Raw genomic sequence first — 21,766 nt, 5'->3', positions numbered from 1 at the left:
ATATTTCATATAAATCATGAATAATGATATGATTGTTCTAGCTCCTATTATGAATTGTGATTATTATTTGAATTCAAATGAGTCTAAAAATTAAAAATTGTATTTATTGTAAAAAGAATTAAGTAAAAGAATCATACTAAATACCAGAAATATTTTCAGAGTTACCATGAGTTGCTACAAGAACAAAGAACAGAACTGGAATCAACAGAAGCAGAACTTGATCAGACAGAACTACAGCAACTGGATCAGATTAGACAGGTATTGTAAAGCCTTCAAAAAGTCGTTGGATACCAATTTTCTTGGATTTCGTGGGTACAGGAGAACCAAGAATTTACATGTTCAAAGAATAGTACACTTTCCAAAGGAATGAATGCAGACTTTGCCAAAACCACGAAATTAGATATCTACGAATATATATATATGCAAGTTTTCCTCAAACTATGAAAATTGGTACCCACGAAAATAAATGAATCTACAGTATGTAAACTATATTTTTATGAAGCCTTCATGATCTGACAGTACAATAAAACATGATGTATGTTCTAAACTACGATATAGTATAAGAATTTGGAAGGTCAAAATTACAGGCAAAGACTAAAACTTTTGATGGAACAAATGAATAATAAATGTCTCACATTCAAGAAATGATACAGAGTATTTCAAAAGAAAAAAAGATAAATGAGTTACGATTTATATTAGACATATTACTACCCATCGTAAGAGAGATAATACCAATTCTCATTGTTCAGTATTTTATATCCAAAATGAAGTTTTAAAACATGGCACACAATTTTAGAGAATAAATCGGGATAAAGTGCAATCAATAGAAGAGCGAGGAGAAAGAATGAACAAAGCTATTGGTTCTGTGTCATCAGCTGATCCAGCAGATGTTAACAGAATGATCAAAGCACATAAACAAAGAATGCTACAACTTGAAGGTAAGTCCATAAACACTTTTTTTTTTTTATCTATTATTTATAACTTACAATTTACAACATAATATACACAGATATGATAGCAATATATAATATATAAATCTGAAGATATTATCTAATCAAAACATCTTTCTATTAGGAAGCAATTTTCCATAAACACTTACAAGAGATGTTATATATTAGCAAAGAAATTGATACCATGTATTTTTTTTTGTGTAAAGATTTCATGAAACACAATCAAAACCTTATGGTACTGACTTGATTACTAAATCGTCTAAGATTTATCACTAATATCTCACAAAATATAGTACATTGATCATAACAATTTATGCATCCTATTTATGAACATTTCCAGAAATTAATCATTGAAATTTATACTCAGATATACAAGTCACAAAATAATGTTATTCTTGCAAGGTGCATGAATCTTATACATGTATCTGTTCCAAAAATATCAATATCAGGTCATCTTTAGAAATTGGAGTTATCTTCCTTTGTCCAGAATTTTAGTTGAATCAACTACATCAATGCTTTATACAAGGCAATATTTAATTTTACATCCCATTAATAAATAAATGCAATCTTTACCTCTCAGTGTTTACAAGCACTTTTATTGAGTAAAAGTAATAGTTTTAAAAACACAATTTTGTCAAATTATATGTCAGTACTGCATAGCTGGTCGTGAAAGTATGCTTGCCTAGGGTGTTGGAGGTCCTGGGTAAAAAAAAAATGGATATGTAACATGTGTATAGTATATGAGGTATTTTTTTTATAATTTTTATAAAGGTCTATATTGTTATATTGCAGATGCTAGACTTCAGGAACAAAACAGAATGAAAGCTATGCTTCAAGCAAGATGGGAACAAAAAATGATGGTAATGTCAACAGAAACTGTTTAGCTTTACATGAGGGGTGTACAAAGTGGGGGGGGGGGGTATCTGCACAAAAGAACGCGAAATAAAATTGCCATTTCACTATTCTATTAATGAGCATTTCATTTAAAAATGTCTTGCACATTGATCTTTTAATGGCAAAACATGTTGCACAAAAATAACCCTTTACAACCCTGTTACATTTTGCCTACTATTATCATGAAAAACCACCATATAAAAACACTAACATTCTTGTTACTGATCAGTTAAATTAAAAAAAAATCAAAAACTGTTTGAAAAATTAGCACTGAAACTTCATAATTGTTTAGACATTTTCTTGAATATGAAAGAAGAAAAATAAATTGTTACAAAGTCTTTTGAAAATTGTTAGCCATTGCAAAATTGTATTGTTGAAACTCAATGAGTATTTATTGAAATAAAGGGAATCTAGTTCTCTCACTTTAGCAGTTTTTTCTACAGCAAACAATGTATTAAAAAGTTTTTGAACCAATCTTTCTATGCATATATATATATTCAAAAAGGTTATCCAATCACAATATCAATTTGCTATAATGGTTTACGTAGATGCATTTTGACAAACAGGTTTAGTTTAGTGTAATTAAAATATATTTATTTATAGTGGATTAGGAAACAAGTTTTGCAACAAACAGGTGAAATACTGTTAATATGAAGCAAGTGCAGTGTAACAAAAAATATTTTTATCATTGGACAGAATTTTTTTGGATGTTTTTTTTTTTAAATCAGTGTTAATATCAATCTCTTAGCAAAATTTGAAATTTCTCATGAAAACAGTTTTTGTACAGATTTTGATAGAGATATAGGTGAGTGCATGAAAACAATGCAGTGATATTGTTCACAAATATTTTAAACTGTATCATTTGATATATATTGTTTGGTTTTGTTGAATTGCAAATATAATTGTTTTTATAACTCTGTAAGAAAAAAATATTGCTTTTCTTTCAGCAACTTGAAGATGATGAGGAGAAATCTAACCAAGAACAAGAAACACTTGCTGAACAACAACTGACAACAGTTAATAGGGTGTTAAATAGCAGTCTGGAATTAAATGAAGAGTAAGTCGTAAATTATTATGTATTTTGTTGAGTTGAAACAAAAAAATGTGTGAAGCTTAGATTTAAATCTTTTTGAAAGTTGCATCGAGTAATATGACACCTTCTAACAGTACAAGCTGGTAGAGAGTCATCATGATGGATACCCGGCAGTATGCTGTGGTTGTCTTAAAACCTTCATTATGGTCTACATATAACATTTGAAAGTTGTTGAAAAGACGAGAAGTTTCTTCCTAATATTAACATTTGTTACTTGGTTTTCTAAATCCAATATGGCTACTTTTCTGTAAAATTGTTTTTGTGTAGAATCCTCACAGACAATAGTTTTTTTTCTGTGGAAATTTCTTATAAATTGGATTTACAATAAAGAAATGAATCCAGTGGATTTACAATAAAGAAATGAATCCAGAGTTTTTTCAGGATTTGTCAATAATAAAAAAAAATATTTGGTCTATGGTATCATTATAAGGTGTACATATAAAAAAGAAAATGTTGTATGATAGCCAATGAGACAACTCTTCATTATGTTAGTGAGGATAGGAAGGCCCGTTTCCATCAAGAATCAAACCTGTAAACTTTAGCAACATTTTTCTATTACTCAGTTACTTGCTACAGTTAGTTTTAAATTATATTCTTTTTTGAGATGCTGTCATTTTGAGGAAACATTCATCTTGCTTTGTCATGTTTGATACCCCATTACAATCCACATTAAAGTCATTAGAAACGAGTGACCGGTGAAAAATAATGTTCTTCCAATTCTTGAACCAATGCATACAAACATCATAAATTAGTCTTCTGTGCACGAATTTATCATTTTTTTTGGTGTAAATTTCGTATAATCCTTAATTTTTATTTTCAATCGGTCAGTGTTGATGTGAAAATATGGCAGGTAATTAAAGTTCGTGTTTGGAGCTGAATTTTAATCAACAAAAAATCAACAAAAAAGCATGGAAATTGAGCACATGTTTTACATGTAAATTCAGATAATAGTTTATTTTAAGGACATCCATGCGTATTGTGATCACCGGATTTTACGAGATGGGTCGCACTGAGGTCACTTTGCATACGGAAAATATGTCAGGGGAATTGCTTCATGGAAGGAAGCTCAGGGATCTCCATGGATGAAAATTGAACCATGGAGGAACTTTCACCATTATAAACAGTGTCTACGCTGTACAGTGTAGCGCGATCGGAAGTATTTTATCCCTCCATACAAGGAATGGTGAACATGCTAATTCATTGCTTATTGAAATTATATTTTATTTGAATTTTCATTATAGAATAAGAAGTACATGTATCAATATGTTCATTTATTGCCGTTTTTAACCATTCAAATGCCAAGTCTTCATGGTTCCCCCCTTAGTCGAGAATGACCAAAAGCTGTCATGAAGGTCCCCATGTAGATCTCTTGTATTTTTGGTAATTGTTATGGGGGTTAAAAATCATATGATGTGGAGCTTATTTTTCATGGACACTGTCAAATTCAGAACCCATTACCGGTTTGGCGGATTTGCAGCAACAACAAAACGATTCGTACGGGTTATGTAAAAGGTTAAAGAGATTTGTAAAGCAAATAAGAAGGTTTTTAATGACTTTATCTGACAAATTGATGCTGTGCAATATGCATCTTTCGAGTCCGACTAGAAACCGGAAAAGCGGATGTATCAATTTGATTGTAATATACGAAATGAATTCGGAATTACGATACGATATTTCTTTACAGGAAATATTTATAAGTTTTAAAGTCATTCTAAATTATCGTTACAGCAGTACTCGAGTTATTTGTGATGAAATAATATTTACTGTTTTGGGTCTTATTTTGTACTTCTTAAAAAAGGGGGATGCTGATTGCGTAAGTCAAAATAAAGCACGTGTTCGACTTGTTAAACTGTTTTCTTTGTAACTGGATTATTAATTAATTTATTTAATCTAAATTATCATAATCATTTGCTGAAACTTAGTTGATTAATTCGACAAATGGATCGTCTATCCTCAGATAGTATTCTCCTGTCTGGTTTGTTTATCTACCTGTACAAGCTCAGGTACAAGTGATTAGCGATCTTAATCCGGATATCCCTCAGGCATTAGAACTGTGTTGGATTATAACATAAAAAGCCTAAAGGTTATGCAATTACATGCATTTGATTATAATTGATAAAAAAAATGGCGTCGGGCTACAAAAAATGATGAAGTTTTGAACGATGGCGGAAGACAATTTAACGATGGCGCAAGACAAATTAACGATGGAGCGAGTCATTTGACGATGGCGCAAGACATTTGAACGATGGCGGGGCGCCATCGTTAAACAGGCCATGGAGATCCCTGAATTAAAATAAAGTAAACTTCTTCTAAATATAAATAAATTAAAGAATTTTCTTCAGAAAAAAAGTATATGTACATCAGTTTTATAATGAAAACTATCCATTGAGTTATAAAAAAACGTATGCATTATTTTTCTTAATTTGAGGTTTCTTATGACAAATGTCACAGTCACATGTAAAAAAAACCCAAAAAAACCAACTTATTTTTCATGATTTTTATAATGAAAAATATTGAACACAAATATAATCGTCGCAAATATGTAACACTTGGATCTTTCCTTATTTAACAATATCAAGTAAATTAGAAAATCACAAAATAAAATAGCCGTGAAATAGAGTATCCGTGAAAATAAGTTGATTTACAGTATAAGTATTCTTTATCAGCTAACAAATGCAAACTTTTAACCATATGAGTATACATTGGGTCTCATTGGGGTCTAAGCGTGACGCAGGATTGCCGAATTTTTGTAAGCGGGACACGTGAAAGTCAAATTATTGTGTCGTGAAAACGGGAAATGAGATCTAGCGGGACCCGGGAAATGACAAAAAAATGAGAATTGCTTACGTACATAGTGTAAGCGGGATACGGGAATCTGACAAAATAGTAAGCGGGATGCGGGATCGGAACCTCCAATGAGACCCCCTATACAGGATGAAAATGATGGAGATGATCATTGTAGATATTGTATATTTAAGGGCAAAGAAGAAGATCATGAAAGAACATGGGCATAACATGCAAGTCTTAAACAACCAGTTACAGATGTCAAAATTAAGACAAGAAAAAAGGTAAAAAACTTATATAACTTTACTTAATATGTTAAACAACAGGCTTACAAATTACTCTGTAGTAATAGATTATCAATCGGTTTTCAAAATAAATGATGTTTCTCGGCTGCTTTGTCATTGAAGGCAGGCAACCCTGAAATGAGATAGCTTCTGATAATTATCCTAGAGTTTGGAAGATCATTGATAATCTGTTTATCCCTGTTTTCCTTGGTAAAATCAACTATGTAGACTTTTTGACCTTATAGTGTTCTCTATCTTATGGACAAACAAAAATTTATCTCAGTAGAGTAACATGATATGAAAAATCAGCACAAAAACAGAGATGATCTGTGCAAAATTTAAGAAAATAGTAATAAAAGTATATTAATTAACAAAGAGTAATTTAACAGAAGTTGAAAAATTTAATAATGTAAAAAATATATGTTTGCACAGAAACGTCAAACTCAGTAATTTTGTTTGTAAATAAACAAATGCTTAAGACTTTAGAGTTTATTGAAGGAACTTTTGTCTGATTTTAAAATATACAATTTGAATTGTAAAAATATTAAAATAAGCTCTTGTCCCAAATAGCCTTTTTGTGCTCATGTGGCGTAAATCAAAGCAAACAACAATCAATTTAACTCAGTAATATTAAAGGAAAAACTGAACTTTTTGATATTTAAAGTTATTTCATATTATCAGACAATTGAAATGAGCTCTTAGTTTTTAGTTAATATACTGATACAACATTTGTTTGAATACTAATAGAAAATCATTTGACTGTTAACTCTCCCAACTCTTTCTTCTTATGAAAATTATTTATCAATTTAATTTGTAGTATGGAAGCTAAACTGGCAAAAAGAAGAACAAAAATTGCAGAAATTAGGCAAAAACGTGAAGATGAACTTTTGAGCAAATCAAAAATGAATAAAGATGAATTTGACAAACTTACAAAGCAGCTGGTAAGTTATTGAATAATAATCATTTCACATGATTGTTAACATCTTTGATTTTTATATAAAAAATAAAAAATGGATTTTAAAAAGTTTGCAACTAATTGCATTCTCATTTTAGAGTCAGTTTTTAGGGGATTGTAAAGTAGGACATTTGTTTTCATTTTTTCTGTAAGATTCTGAAATTGAGAATGGAAATGGGGAATGTGTCAAAGAATCAACAACCTGACCATAGAGCAGACATACAGCATGTAATTGTTCATATAGTAAAGTAAATCTAAAATAGACACTTTATAAATATTTGTTTAAATGAATAAAATGAGATGTATGGGAAACTTTGAATAAGACAGCAACCCCAAATTGCAATTTTTCTTTTATAGGAAGCTGAACTTGCAGCTGAAGAGGTAAAAATAGAAATGGAAAGACAACAAGCTTTGATAGATTTCAAAAGAAAAATGGCTTCTGAAACAGAGGCTCTTTTGGTGGAGCAGGAGAAGGAATTAGGAGTTTTGATTGGTAGATTAGAGGTGTGTGGATTAATATTTGCATTAGATATATTGATAAACATTACAAAGATTATTATTTATTAAAATATGTTAAAACATGAATATATAGGGTTACAAAAATGTAAATCACATGAATCAAAGTAAAATCTATGCTGCATTTGAAGTGTATATGTATTGATGTATTGTTTAGAGCATGTGCTATGATACTAAATATATACATTGTGAAACACTTAAAGTCAAAAGACATCTTGTGGTCAACAAAGTTTTCAACAAAAGACACGTTTTTATACAATATGGTTTTAATGGCTTCAAATCTAAAACAATGCATATGAATTTACGAAAAATGATCAAAGATCTGTTGTCAACACTACATTCAATAAAGACAAGGAAGTTTTATTTTATACCAACATGATATATCCTAGAGAATTTTATGAAAAGTCAACTTACAATATTTTGTCTTATTGCGCTAGTTCAAATATGAATATATTATCAATGGCCTGTCACAAAAATATATTTTTTTAAAGTTTTTCAAGAGCTGATAATACAATAAAAGGATTTTTGCATGGATATTGGTAGATAGTATCCCGCATAGAATGTAATGAATGTCTGTTTCTAAATAAACAAACCTAGACACTACGATTCATGTATATACATAGTAATGTGTTGTATTTTACAGATTGGAGCAGCCAGAAGACAAGCTTTATTAACAAAACAAGACACACAGCTACAGAGCTTACAGGTATGGGATCAAAATATTGGAATATACAGATGTACAAATCTTTCATAAGATTATTTACTCAAAATAAAAGATAAAGACAACAGAGACCACTAATCAAGGAAAAGAGGGATGAAAGATACCAAAGGGACAGTCAAACTCATAAATTTAAAATAAACTGACAACGCCATGGCCTTAATTATGTCCTTTACTGGAAAAGTTCGTCCATTATGTGTGCCTTTATGACAAAATTTACCAGATAAAGAGGACCTTCTGAATCTGTGCACTATTTAAGTTTATCAAGCTTTATTCTGATTGTTATTATGCAGGATAAACTAGAAATAAAGTTTGTTCAGTAGATATTTAATCACAATTCTCTAATGACAGCAGTCCTGATTATCAATGATCAGCATTTAATTTACACAATAATACATGCAATGTAGCATCATATTTTTCAAGGCTTGCTAAGCATGGGAAGGAAGTGCTGATGCCCCTAAAAGCTCAAATGATGTTCACCAACATCAGAGTTTTTGGCAGAAATGGTTACAACTGGAAAGAGGTCTATTTAATATATGCTGTAAATGAAGGTGTGCAGTTTTTTTAAGCTAAATTCTCAAGAATTTTTACAAATTGATTTCTTACCAAGCACATTTTTTTAATATTTAAAATTAGTAATATGAAATACATATGTTAATATCTTTACTTATAGGACCAACTTGAAAAGAAGTTAACCGATGGTACAGTGAAGACATCAGCTGTTGATCAGATCTTACAGCAACACAAAAATCAAATGGAATATGTCCACGATCAGATAGAGAATAAACGTGAACATCAAATACAAGTTATACAAGATAAAATCCAGACTAAAAAGTTAATGAAGGAACAGTAAGTTTTGTTTATTTGGAGTAACATAGAAGTATTCTGCAAGTTTTCATTTCTGTAGAAAGAGTAGACAATTATTGACATAGAAGGAGTTCTCATTTCTGTTGAAAAAGAGGGACGAAAGATACCAGAGGGACAGTCAAACTCATAAATCGAAAATAAACTGACAACACCATGGCTAAAAATGAAAAAGGCAAACAGACAAACAATAGTACACATGACACAACATAGAAAACTAAAGAATAAACAACATAAACCCCACCAAAAACTAGGGGTGATCTCAGGTTGAAACAGTGGAACAATTATCATTTAAACTTTATTTTCTGAAACTATAGCCTTCAAAAAAGAATTTGATAGCACTTGTACTGGTAGTACCACAATTTGTTGACATACAGGATCTTTAGGAGTCACATAAAAACATATTGCAGGCAGGCATTTTCTGCTGTTATGAAAAGTTAGATGTCTCTGGAACTATGATAAATGCATGCAACTGGTTGTAAATCTGCCTATAGATGTTTTCCTCTCCTTGAAAATGATCTGCCTCATATAATAAATTTGGTTCTCAAAAAAAAAAAATATGTGACTTCTTAGCTTCTAACAATGAAGAGCAAGCATAAAGTGATGTTTTTGTATCGTGTTTCACTTTACCAAATTCCTCAAAAATGTTTTGTTTATTGCAATGACAGATAAAATCATAATTTGTATAAAGTCCTGGCCAAAAGGATGATATCTAAAGGAAAACTACAATAGAAGAAAGAAATGCAACAAAAGGTAATGGATGTTAAACATTATTTTAAAGGTTTTTTTATTCAAGCACACAAGGTATTTTTCAGTAAACAATTTTATCTGATTTCAGAGAACTTCAAGAAGAAAAACATGAAGAAAGAGAAGTAGTTAAATCAGCTTCTATAAAAAGACGAGGTGCAGGGTGAGTTTACTTAAACGATCTCACATTAACATAAATGAGCCAAAAAGAAGTGAAAAAAGCTACTATATACAGCTTTCAAATTTCTGCATTTTTTTATGCCCTACAGGGCCATTATGTTTTTCAGTCTATGTGTCTGCTTTTTCATTCATTCAGTCAACAATACGTTCATCCATCTGTCTGTCTGTCCCGCTTCAGGTTAAAGTTAAAGTTTTTGGTCAAGGTAGTTTTTGAGGAAGTTGAAGTCCAATTAATTTGAAATTTAGTACACAGGTTCCTTATGATATGACCTTTCTAATTTTAATGAGTTTTGACTCTAATTTCACGGTCCACTGAACATTGAAAATAAACTGTCCAGCTTCAGGTTATAATTTGATCAAGTTTAGTTTTGATGAACAACTTTAAACTTAGTAAACATGTTACCTATGATATGATCTTTGTAAATTTGATGTCAAATAAGATTTTTCATCTCAATTTCACGGTCCACTGAACATAGAAAATGAAAGTGCAATTGGGGGTTCTATGAACACATTCTTGTTTTGTAAAATTATTGTGCCACATATACTTATGTTATTACATCACAGTAAAACCTGTTCAATAAAGTTGGTTATGCTGATTAACCTTGGGTCAATCAATGTAACTCATTTGAACATGGGTCAGTGGGTCCTAAGATATAGGGAAACTCCGTTCCGAAGCGGGGCTAATTTTATTATATCTTAAAACAAAGACTTGAGATAGGTGTACTGTAAATTCAGGAGTTATTGCGATGTTTTTATTATTGCGAAAAATGCGACAGGGTTATAATCACATTAATTTAAACTCTCATTTTTTAAGGTTTTTATATAAATTAAACAGGATTTTTTCTCAATATCGCAAAAATTAAAATCAAATTGTGGTCCAAAATGACAAATTCACAAAAATAAATGCACGCAATAATTTCTGAATTTACAGTATTATATATTTTTTTTTAGACAAGCTGCATCAGTTTTAAAATTAAGTTATCTAGAACAACAACACAAAAGACACAGGGATGAGCTTGACTTAGAAATGAAGGCTGAGCTAGAAAAAAGCAAGGAAGCATTGAATAGAGAATTAGAAGTTACTCTAGATACAGAATTGAAGGTAAATAGCAGAAACAAATAACAATTGACATTTTCTTTTCTCTTTGGTACCTATGAATAACTTTAAAAAAGATAAATCAAGACTTCGGATTCAAATTTAAAAAAGATACCTTGATATTTTTGAACAGCAGCTTACTGAATCTACTGATTGATATAACACTTCAAAGTGTAGGATAGGTAGAATATCACTAGTCACTGCTAAGCAGAAAAAAAAATTCTCTCAAATTCACATTTAATGATAAAATTTTGAAATTAGTAGTTAGCACAGAGAGTTGGTAAGAATGTATGGGGTCCATGAAAACAGTGTACAGATCCTGTTCATTAATCTACAAATGTCACTTTATAACTTATAATGAGTTAAATTTTAATTTTCAAATCAGCAAGCCACTATATTCAAGTCCTCAACAAAATATCTAACAAATCAAATGATACAACATTTAATTACCCTTTTATATTGAACATTTTCTTAAAGACCAAAATATACATCCTTGAAATAAATGAAACTGCAATAATAATTACTGGCATATTTTTTAGCAACAAAAGAAACAGTTTTTGGCTCAGTTAGCTACAGCTTCAGACTTATCAAAAAGAGAATTAGAGGATGCAGTTGATACTGCTATCAGAGGTAATTTGATTGTTATCAAATGAATTTAAAATTTACTAGTTTGGTTATGATTGTACCCGAGTCTATATTGCATGTATGTTAGTAACTTTGGTCACTGCACAGCCTTCAACAATGAGGAGTATCCATAGTTTAGTCAGCTGTAAAAGGCCCTGCATGCTTACCATTCAAGTAAAAAAGGAACAACCCAATTTATAACAGAAAACAAATATGACACACACATGAACCAACGACCACTTAATTACAGGCTCATTGGTACAGGCACACAAAGAATGAGTAAAAGTGGAAGGGGAAACTCACCAGATGTGAAACAAATAGTTAATGCTGCACTTTAAGATGAACTTTTTTATACTTTGCCATGAGAGTTGTAGTTTTTAGTTTAAGGTGGTACCTAACACTACAGGGAGATAACTCTGTAAAGTCAGCTAAACGTTTTAATTACGTTGTGTTGTAAAGGGAACATAAAGTTTCTCAATGATCAAAATTGGTATTTGTCAAACTGCTATATAACCAGTGTAATTTTTCAGATAAAATGGTTGGTTCAAAATTTTTGATATTTTGATATTTTTATTAAAGGGTCAAAGTAAATACTTTGTCAAAATTTTATGAAAATTAAACGAGCCAAATTAATATTAGTGAAAGTGTTGGGTACCACCTTAAGATGAACTTTTTATACTTTGCCATGAGAGTGGTAGTTTTTAGTTAAAACATAGGTTATTGTTCAAAAATGACAAACGAATTAGACACAAGTTTTTTCAACTTGGTAATGTCTTCTCCAAAATCTATATTTTATATATTATGAGAGTGGTATTTATCTGTTTATCAGGAGGTACTGTTGTAAGCATGTGCTCCTGTAATGGCTTATATACACATAAATATTAAATAGGGACAGGGGAAACACAAATGAAAGACATACTTGAAAAATAAAAATAAAAAAATAATACTAAAATGATAAAAGTAGTTTCCATAAAAATTAAGTACTTTATGATATTATAAACAATATGTTTATGTATGCAGTCAGAAACAGAAGCTTTTAGTTGATAGCATTTGATCACACATAGTATAAAGCTGCATTACCCGAACAAAATAATTGTTATAAGTATCACAGACAAGTCAGTTTTAACATCCTCATGGTTTTGAATAAGTAAAATACAGATTAAACCATATTTGCAAATGCATATTTGTCAATGTTATCAAACTTTATTTTTTTGTAGACGAAGCAAGTGTGTACATTGATCAAACAGAAATTTGCTTCAAATGATAACGATGCAAGAAATCTTTTCCATTTTTTTGTTGGTGGTTGTAATTTAAAATAAATTAATCTATTAAATTTGGATTTTTGTATTTAAAGATACTGGTGGCAATGAGCAGGCTGCAAAGAAATTAGGCAAAGAATTACGTCAGGGATTGCAACGTGCCAAAACAGACTTAACATTAGATGAAGATGGTGAAATAGGTATGAGTAACTTATATTACTGTTAATTGCTTCATTCTTTCAAAAGAATGACAATCTTGCAATACTTTCAATCTTGCAAATAAACATGATTGCCAGAGGCAATTTTTATCCTTTATTGGACTATTTTGAAATGTAGGTAATTAATAAGTGAGGAGACCCTTTTGTTAGATTCCTCATTTTTTTTTTTATCAAATTGGGAAAAGGAGAGGATATAAACAGAGGGCCAATGAACAATCATAATCAAAGAAATGGAAAAGACAACCCATGAATAATACTAAATGGTAAACTAAAGATTGAGTAATTCCCACCTCACCAATATCCAGGGTTAGACTGAAGTGCCCTGGAAGGAATAGCAGTTTTTGTTCAACTTATGCTATAAATAGTTTGCCACCAAATTGTATACGAGTGGTGTCTTACTTGTAAAAATTGAACACACAGGGGCGGATTTAGGGCGGTGCCCAGGGGGCCCGGGAACCCCCTTTTCAGAAACATTTTGGTTGGTTATATAGGGAATCACTGAAGCGTGATGGAATTGGGGAGTCAGTGGGCCCCCTCTTATGAAAATTTCTAGATCCACCACTGACACACCTAACTTTTGAACCATCTGGTTGTACTTGTGTAGTCTGTAGTAGGTATTGTTTTTTTTTTTTTCAAAACAAAAGCAAAAATGTTAAAGACTAGAAATAAATTGTATGAAAATGGTAACACAAAGAATTCAGATAGTTAAAAAGGGAGATAATTTATGCAGTTCAGTTTTATTGGTTACTGTTTTCCTAAATTGAATTCCATGGAAATAGAAACACTAAGTAGAAAATAAAACATCTGTTTACACATATTTACTGTAAGATGAGTTAAAGTCTAGAGTTGTTTTCACAAAAAAACTTACGACTAAGATTAGTCATAAGTATACTAAATTGTTCATTACTTCAAATCAATCTTAGCAGGAAGTTTTTTTATAAAACCAATTCCTCGTTAAAGAATGAATTTAACAATAAATAATGCCACTTTTTTACAGTTCCAGTTCCTTCTATGTAATATATATATTTCTGTAAGTTAATGTTTTTTATGTTGGTGAATATAAAACTGCACAGAGTGTTACTTATATTCTTGATTTGGTTCCTGTATCATGTTTGTTATAAACACTTAATCCTTGCATTCAGTTATATATTATCAAACCATTTCATCATCTCATTATAGTAAAACTTCAAGGTCATATATCATTGGTTGGTTGGTATTCATCTCAAGGTCATATATCATTGTTTGGTTGGTATTCATCTCAAGGTCATATATCATTGTTTGGTTGCTGGTTGTGTGATATTCATCCCATTTCTTTTCTCCCCTTATATTCATATTGAAAAAAAAGGTAAATTGGGATAACTAAAAAAAAGAGGAATACCCTATACTGGTAAGTCAAGTTTATATGATGTTGTTGAAAACTAGGTTTTTCTATCGCCCAAAGTTTCTTCTTAAAACGTGCATAATATATATATTTAACAAAATTTGTGGATTTTCAGAGGAATTCACAATTGACAAAAAAAAAAGATAATGGTCCTCATATTAAAGCATAAAAATGAAATCAAGCATATTTTTTAATAATAAAATATTTATCTTTCTAATTTTATAGGGTTGTAAAAGTGTTGAAGGAAGCATATTTTGTATGTAGCGTAGAAATTTTATCTTAATTCTGTAAACTTTGAAATTAATCAAACCATTCATAGCAAGCATTGTGTAGCTTTTTTATATATAGGATAGTACTCTAGTACTCAAATTCTAAATAACCACCTTGATGGTCTTGTGGTAGCCTGCTTTACAAGTGCAGGAGTTCATCGGCCAGACCATTGGTCAGGTCAAATCAAAGACTAAAAAATTGGTATTTGCTAAGCATGCCACATTTTAGCAGTGAAAAAAAAACTAGTTGACCAGAAGTCAGATAAAATGTCTCTAGGTAGGGTGACAATTCTTCCTGTGAACTAGCACTTTAAAAATCTTGCTCAGCATGTTGGTCTAATACAATGCAGGGTTCATATTCATCTCACAGCAACATGATCTCATCCTAAATATGTATTTTAATTTGACACTGGACATTAAAGAGCCATCTGTCCATCCGTCAAAACTTTATTCAGTCAAGAAAAGAAAGTTCAGTGGTAACATTTATATAGATTTATATGTTTGGAATGGAATAGGTATCATCTTAGACACAATTCTTGCTAATAAACAGTTATTAATGAATTTGAACAACAATTTTTTTTTTAATTTTAAGCCCCATCTAGGGGTTATAGTTTTTCAGTTTGTGCATCTGTTTGTCTGTCCGTCTGTCCTGCTTCAGGTTAAAGTTTTGGTCAAGGTAGTTATAGATGAAGTGGAAGTCCGTACAATTTGAAACTTATATGATATGATCTTTCTAATTTTAATGCCTAATTAGAGTTTTGACCCCATTAGAAAATGATCTGTGTACTATGCAAACATTCTTGTTTAATAATAAGTTTAATTTCAATAAAAAAAAAATTAAAAGAGCAGATCCATGTTAAAGATATTATTGCTTGACATAAGATTGTGTCGTAAACATTAGAGATATTTATAGATTATCGTTGATCATCTCAACGAGATTGATTTTCTCGCTTGAGCTGGTACAGCGAAAGTGAGGAAAGCAATCGAGTTGAGATGACCAATGATAATCTGTTTATCGCTATTTTACCTATGATGACGTTGTCAAGTTCATGTCAATTTCGTTAGCAACGCCAAGTGACCTCCTTAGTTTCTAGCGATAATTTTTCCATCTCAAGTGAGAAGCATGATATGAAAATTATCACAAATAAAGATCAAAGGAAAAATGCACAAATAATACTGTTTCCATATGCAGCCACTACTTAGTTCAAGAATATCTGAGAGAAAAAAAACATTAGAATATATTTTACTTCATTCACATCATTTAACCACGTACACATCATTTCTAATTTTGCTCATATTTAAAGGGTCAATTTGTAGCTTATTTTATTGGATGCAGTTTGACTTTGAAATAATATAGATTTGGTTTTATTGTGTTGTTGGGTTATTGTCCCTTTAACAATTATGCAACAACTCCTATTGTTCTTATTTATATTAATTTGATGGCAGTTTCTTGATTTTTATTACATGTATATGAAAACTAATGAAAAGCAGAAACATCATTTGCTTAAAATATTTCATATGTCACATAAACAAAATTTAAGTTTGTATTTTCTACATTTTTAAATCTCAATTGTGTTAGTTTTGCACTATAAAGCTGTTTGTCCAAATCTGGATCAGAAAATGGTACATGCATAAGAGAAATTTGTACATAAAGAACATCATAACCCTACAAAATGCAATAACTGAGTGTTATTTATTATAAATGACTTTTAAAAGTATAGCTTTAATGTTTGCAGAAATTATCTTTAAAGAATCAGCATAAATGAGACAAATTTATATATTTGTTCTTGTTTCTGTTGTTTATTTGTCATTTGACTTTTTTAAAACAAGAATTTGTTTAAAACCAAAGAATCTGTTTGTCACCTTTATTTTATTATAATTCCATATGAATAGTATTGAAAATATCATTATTAATATTTATACTGTTACTTTATAGATTACATAAGAGGAAGACCTAGTTCTGGTTACCAAGGAGACACTATTAGACCAATGTCAGGTTCAGTTATAAAACAAAAAGGAAAGAAAAAAGGGAAAAAGTCTCAGACCTCTGTGTATCCTAGGGAACCAAAGGAAAGTTGGACGCATCAAGACTATTATGATAGCGATGAATTACTTTGATAAACATTCATCATTACTTTTTGATTTGTACATTCATATTCCATATTTACAATTATGTTTTCAGTAAAAAATTACAAGACAAAAAAAGAAGAAAGATTTAAAAAAAAGCTTATTATTTGATATTCATATTTTTTTTTACTATTTAGGAAAGGCAACTATATAAATTGGACATTTAATATAAAATATTTTTTATACTGCATTTTTTTTTTTTTTTTTTACATTTACCCAATAGCACTGTTTTTATTAATTTTTTCCAATAAGTCTTTTATACTAATTAAACATTTAATGCCAAAATTCAGTTCTTTTTCACATTTGAAAATTAAGAAATTGCTTTAATAGCTATTGACAATTGAAAGGCACATTGCAAGTCCATCATCATCATATCTACTGTCATTTTAAAAATCTTCATGCATAACCTGTTGACCTCAGCTAAATATTTAAGAAGCATGTGTCACCTAATTATGTTTGGTTTCCTTTTTATTGTAAAATTGTGAATATTTATTTCCCATGGAAACATTCTTATCATGACTGAGTGTTTGCCATTGTTCTTTTATACATGTGGGTAATGAAGATTTATTTTTTTGATAGATTATTATTATATTTTTTACTCTGATCATTTCAATATTGTCATCATTTTATTAGATAGATAGTATTTTTAGGTTAATCTATATCATTGCTTGTAGATAAATAAATCTCAGTGTTTGTATAACTGGACTGATGACCAAAACTTGTAAGAATGTGTATACTTTAGTTATACATTTGATTGTGCCACATTGACATTTATCTACCATATGTAGAAGTTAAATGGCATTAGTATAGGCATAGACATAATACTCACTTTTCCCATCTTAAGAATATGAATTTCTTTTTTTTAATACAATTCTGCCTAAGGATTTGCTAGACAACATCACACTGTAAGAAATAAAGATGAACTTATCTAGATAATTTATAAACCAAGAATATACAAGAGTAATCAGGCTGTTCATTTGAACTGTTTCACATTGTGTCATGTTGAGGACTTAATAACATATCATATGGTACAGCTTTTGATCATTGTTGAAGGCTGTACGGTGGTGACCTAATCAACTACTCATGAGGATCTCACATGATCTGGACTATAGAGATCTATTATTGTAAACATCCAAATCATTTTGTCTGTGATTGATAGTTGTCTCATTGTCTAGTTTGTAATCATACCACATCTTTTTATTTATATGTAGACTTGTTTAAGAAAAGGGAGATAAGCTAGTAAATTCTAAATTTTGATTTTAATGTTCAATAAGCTTTAACATTTAGACTTGAATGATTTTTTAATTAATAGGGTATAGATTTTGTGAAAAAAAATGTATTTTAATTGTATGACTTCTATTACATGAACTGGTGTTTGACTGATTTTTATAAGGATTTGTACTCAAATTTATTTTACTGCTCAATTATCTCCCCTTCTGTTTTTTTTTTATATATATTATTGAAGATTGTCTAATTAAATGATCTTGACCACAACATTGACATTTTTACAAAGCTGATTTTATTTTCATTAGCAAGTTAATTTCTTTTTTACATACTTTTACATTTATAGGATAAAACAGATAAATGAAATTATTATTCTTGACTGAGAATGTTTTTTTACGTTTTTCTTTTTATAAAACAAATAAAATCAAATGTATGTTGTGTTTTTACTATCTCTTTATAAATCATAAATGATTGTTAAAGATGTAAAAAAATACATTTTTAGTGAGGAATAAAACTTGTGACGTGAAATGCAGTTATGCAAAAAGTCAAATGAGGTTGATATTTATCAACATCTTATTATAAACATATTATAACCAATCTATGTTTGCAAATAAGTATGGCATATTGTATCCTATTGTTTTATATACAATGCAAATGTTTTTTCATCATGACATGTTTAAGTTGCATTATTTTTTTTTCTGAAGATCATAATTTGATTTACTGGTAATTGCACCCATTGCAATACTTCTAGAATATTTTTTTAAGAAAAATATTTTTATTGCTCAGGAATATTGTTTATTTTGCATCCTTTTAAATTTATTCTAGTATAAATAAACCCGGTTTTCTCTAGTGATTCAATAAAGTAGAAAATAGAAAGTTTGCCAGACAAAAATAATCAAAATACAGGACACACATGGGGATGGAGAAATATAGATTCTACCACTGCATCGATTGTATTACGATATTTATCCACTCGAGACAGTTAAATTTTCAAATTTAAAACACGAGGCTCGCATTCTCTAATGATTTTCAAACAATACACAGGCAAACTTATTCCTTCTTTTGAATGATCTGCAAAATATGTGTTCTTTCTATGTGACGTCATCAGGCATGGTCACCTTTTTTCATGCCTTCACAATAGGAATTTCAGAGGACAGCAAGAAAATTCAACGTCATAATTAGATTTTAACCAATGAAGTACTGAGATCAAATGAACCACACGTTGATTATATTTTTTTTATACAATGGGTGCAGAAAGGGATAAATTGACGAAGAATCAGAGAAACATTTATACATATTTTTTTAATGCTACTGATCAAAATATCACCACACTTTATTCATAATGGACTATGATGGCATAAATTTATCAACAATTAATCAAATTATTATTACTTATTGTAGTGATTCTGTATATATGATTGTGTATGTTAAAAGTGAATAAAACCATAAAGGATAAGGTATTTTAAGGAGCAATTTAACCCCTTTTATAAATAAATTTTAAAAGTTGGCAAATTTGTAAACGTTGGACAAAATGCAATATTTCTTAGGACTCTGAGTATTTTCATTTGTTAGTTAATGCCACCCAAAAACATGATTTTGATATCAATTTTTAACTGTTGTATTATTTATATCATTCCACAAACAAAACCAGTGATTTATTTTAAACACACCACTCTCTAATTTATATATATATTTCTTAGATTAACTAATTTATATATATATTTCTTAGATTAACTTATGTCTTTGTTTTGAAAAGTAATTGAAATTCCTGATAATTGTATCAAATAAAAAGATTTTTTGGAAAATGCCAAATTTTGAGTGTAACAGTAAATTAAATATTTAATGCACCATATTCCCTCAAAACTCGAAAAGTTTTAATATTTAAGGGTATCAGGGACATTTCTTATCACATCGTATCCTTTGTTATTACATCTTATGTCCGTCCATTTATTTCTATTGTCTGTGATATGTACAGGACAATTTTTTTAGTTATTTTGTTTAATATTGTTACTTGTCATTGTATTAATAAATAAAGTCTACACATGAGATATTGTATATATGTTTTCTCACAGCTAATGTATATGAGTGCAACAAACAAATTAGTTAGTGAATTGATTTGTATATCTCTAAAAATATAGTATATATACCAATACACATAATTCACAGGGCCTGGTGATGTTTAATACCCTGACCGGTTTCGGTCCAAAAAGGACCTTCATCAGAGGCAGAATGGTGGATTAATGTTTGGTCCCTATTTGTATATCCCTACTGCAAAGGAGGAATAAGTTCTGGTTTATGTCTATATGTCTGTCATTCTTTCCTTCTGGCTGTCAATCCTTCTGTCTGTCAATGTTTTTGTCAATCCTTCCTTTTCATTATAGCAGAGACTAAGAATAAGAGTTTCCTGAAATTTAGTTTCATGTGATCATGCTATACTGTTTTATGTGGTCATTTTTTGAATTTCCTGTTTACCAAGTTTTGAATTTTTTGAAAAAAGCTAAGGATTTTCTTATCCCAGGCATAGATTACCTTAGCTGTATTTGGCGCAACTTATTGGAATTTTGGATCCTCAATGCTCCTCAACTTTGAACTATTTTGGCTTTATAAAATTTTTTGATATGAGCGTCACTGATGAGCCTTTGACAACTATTTATACATTTTCAGATCAAACACTTATAAACAACCTGTTACTTGAATACTTATATATTCCTATACAAAATGAAAAACTGCAAATCAAGACTTTCTGAAATCTGGACTTGATCATGTGAGCAATCTGATTTGCATACAATTCTTATGTGCATCTCATGTGCTTCACATGTGAAACTCATGTGCTCTTGTTAGCAATTTCTGTACTGGATATCCTTTATGGATTTAATTGAATGATCATAAATATGTGAAAATGTGGCAATACTAGTCTAAGACTTAACCAAGAAGACTGAAAATTGACCAATGAACCATGAAAATGAAGTCAAGGTCAGATGAACCATGCCAAGCAGACATGTACAGCTTACATTACTTCCATGTAACAAATATATTTTACCTATTGCTTATACCCATAGTTAGGAAAAACAGACCAAAACACAAAAACTCAACACTGCACAATGAGCCATGAAAATGAGGTCAAGGTCAAATAAAACCTGTGATACTAACATGTACATCATAAAATATTTCCATACACCATATATAGTTGACCTATTGCATATACAGGAGTAGTATTAGGAAAAAAAGTCCAAAACTCAAAAACTTAAATTCGACCACTGAACCATGAAAATGAGATCAAATGACACCTGCCAGTCAGTTAGACATGTACACCTTACAATCATTCCATACACCAAACATTATAGACCTTAGTCACTATAATAATTGCATCATTAAGAAAAACAGACCAAAACACAAAAAATTAACAATAACCACTGAACCAAGAAAATGAAATCAAAACAGATTACACCTGACAGTTGGACATGTACACCATACAATTCTTTCATACACCAAATATACTAGAGCGTTTGCTTATAGTATCTGAGATATGGACTTGACCACTATATAAAACTAAACCTAAGTGTTCACTGATCGATGAAGTGAG

General features: G+C 30.1%; 1 protein-coding gene across 2 annotated transcripts in view; it reads left to right on the top strand.

The window, feature by feature from the left end:
* The window catches only part of LOC139519838 (calponin homology domain-containing protein DDB_G0272472-like), a 41,858-nt gene extending 21,627 nt beyond the window's left edge, over positions 1–20,231 (top strand). The window contains exons 12-26 of one of the 2 annotated variants that reach the window (XM_071312113.1): positions 160–258; positions 797–938; positions 1,743–1,810; positions 2,792–2,901; positions 5,916–6,005; positions 6,823–6,946; positions 7,318–7,464; positions 8,120–8,182; positions 8,868–9,043; positions 9,897–9,968; positions 10,937–11,087; positions 11,621–11,711; positions 13,060–13,164; positions 14,180–14,212; positions 16,769–20,231. In XM_071312113.1, the coding sequence (XP_071168214.1) occupies positions 160–258; positions 797–938; positions 1,743–1,810; positions 2,792–2,901; positions 5,916–6,005; positions 6,823–6,946; positions 7,318–7,464; positions 8,120–8,182; positions 8,868–9,043; positions 9,897–9,968; positions 10,937–11,087; positions 11,621–11,711; positions 13,060–13,164; positions 14,180–14,199 (1,458 nt within the window). In that variant the 3' untranslated portion in view covers positions 14,200–14,212; positions 16,769–20,231. The remainder of the gene's footprint in view (positions 1–159; positions 259–796; positions 939–1,742; positions 1,811–2,791; positions 2,902–5,915; positions 6,006–6,822; positions 6,947–7,317; positions 7,465–8,119; positions 8,183–8,867; positions 9,044–9,896; positions 9,969–10,936; positions 11,088–11,620; positions 11,712–13,059; positions 13,165–14,179; positions 14,213–16,768) is intronic. The other variant, XM_071312112.1, reaches the window with a different exon arrangement.
* The last annotated feature ends 1,535 nt before the right edge of the window (positions 20,232–21,766 follow it).

Source organism: Mytilus edulis, chromosome 4 (assembly GCF_963676685.1).
Source record: "Mytilus edulis chromosome 4, xbMytEdul2.2, whole genome shotgun sequence".
Taxonomy (NCBI): Eukaryota; Metazoa; Mollusca; class Bivalvia; order Mytilida; family Mytilidae; genus Mytilus; species Mytilus edulis.
This window is presented reverse-complemented; position numbering and strand designations above follow the sequence as displayed.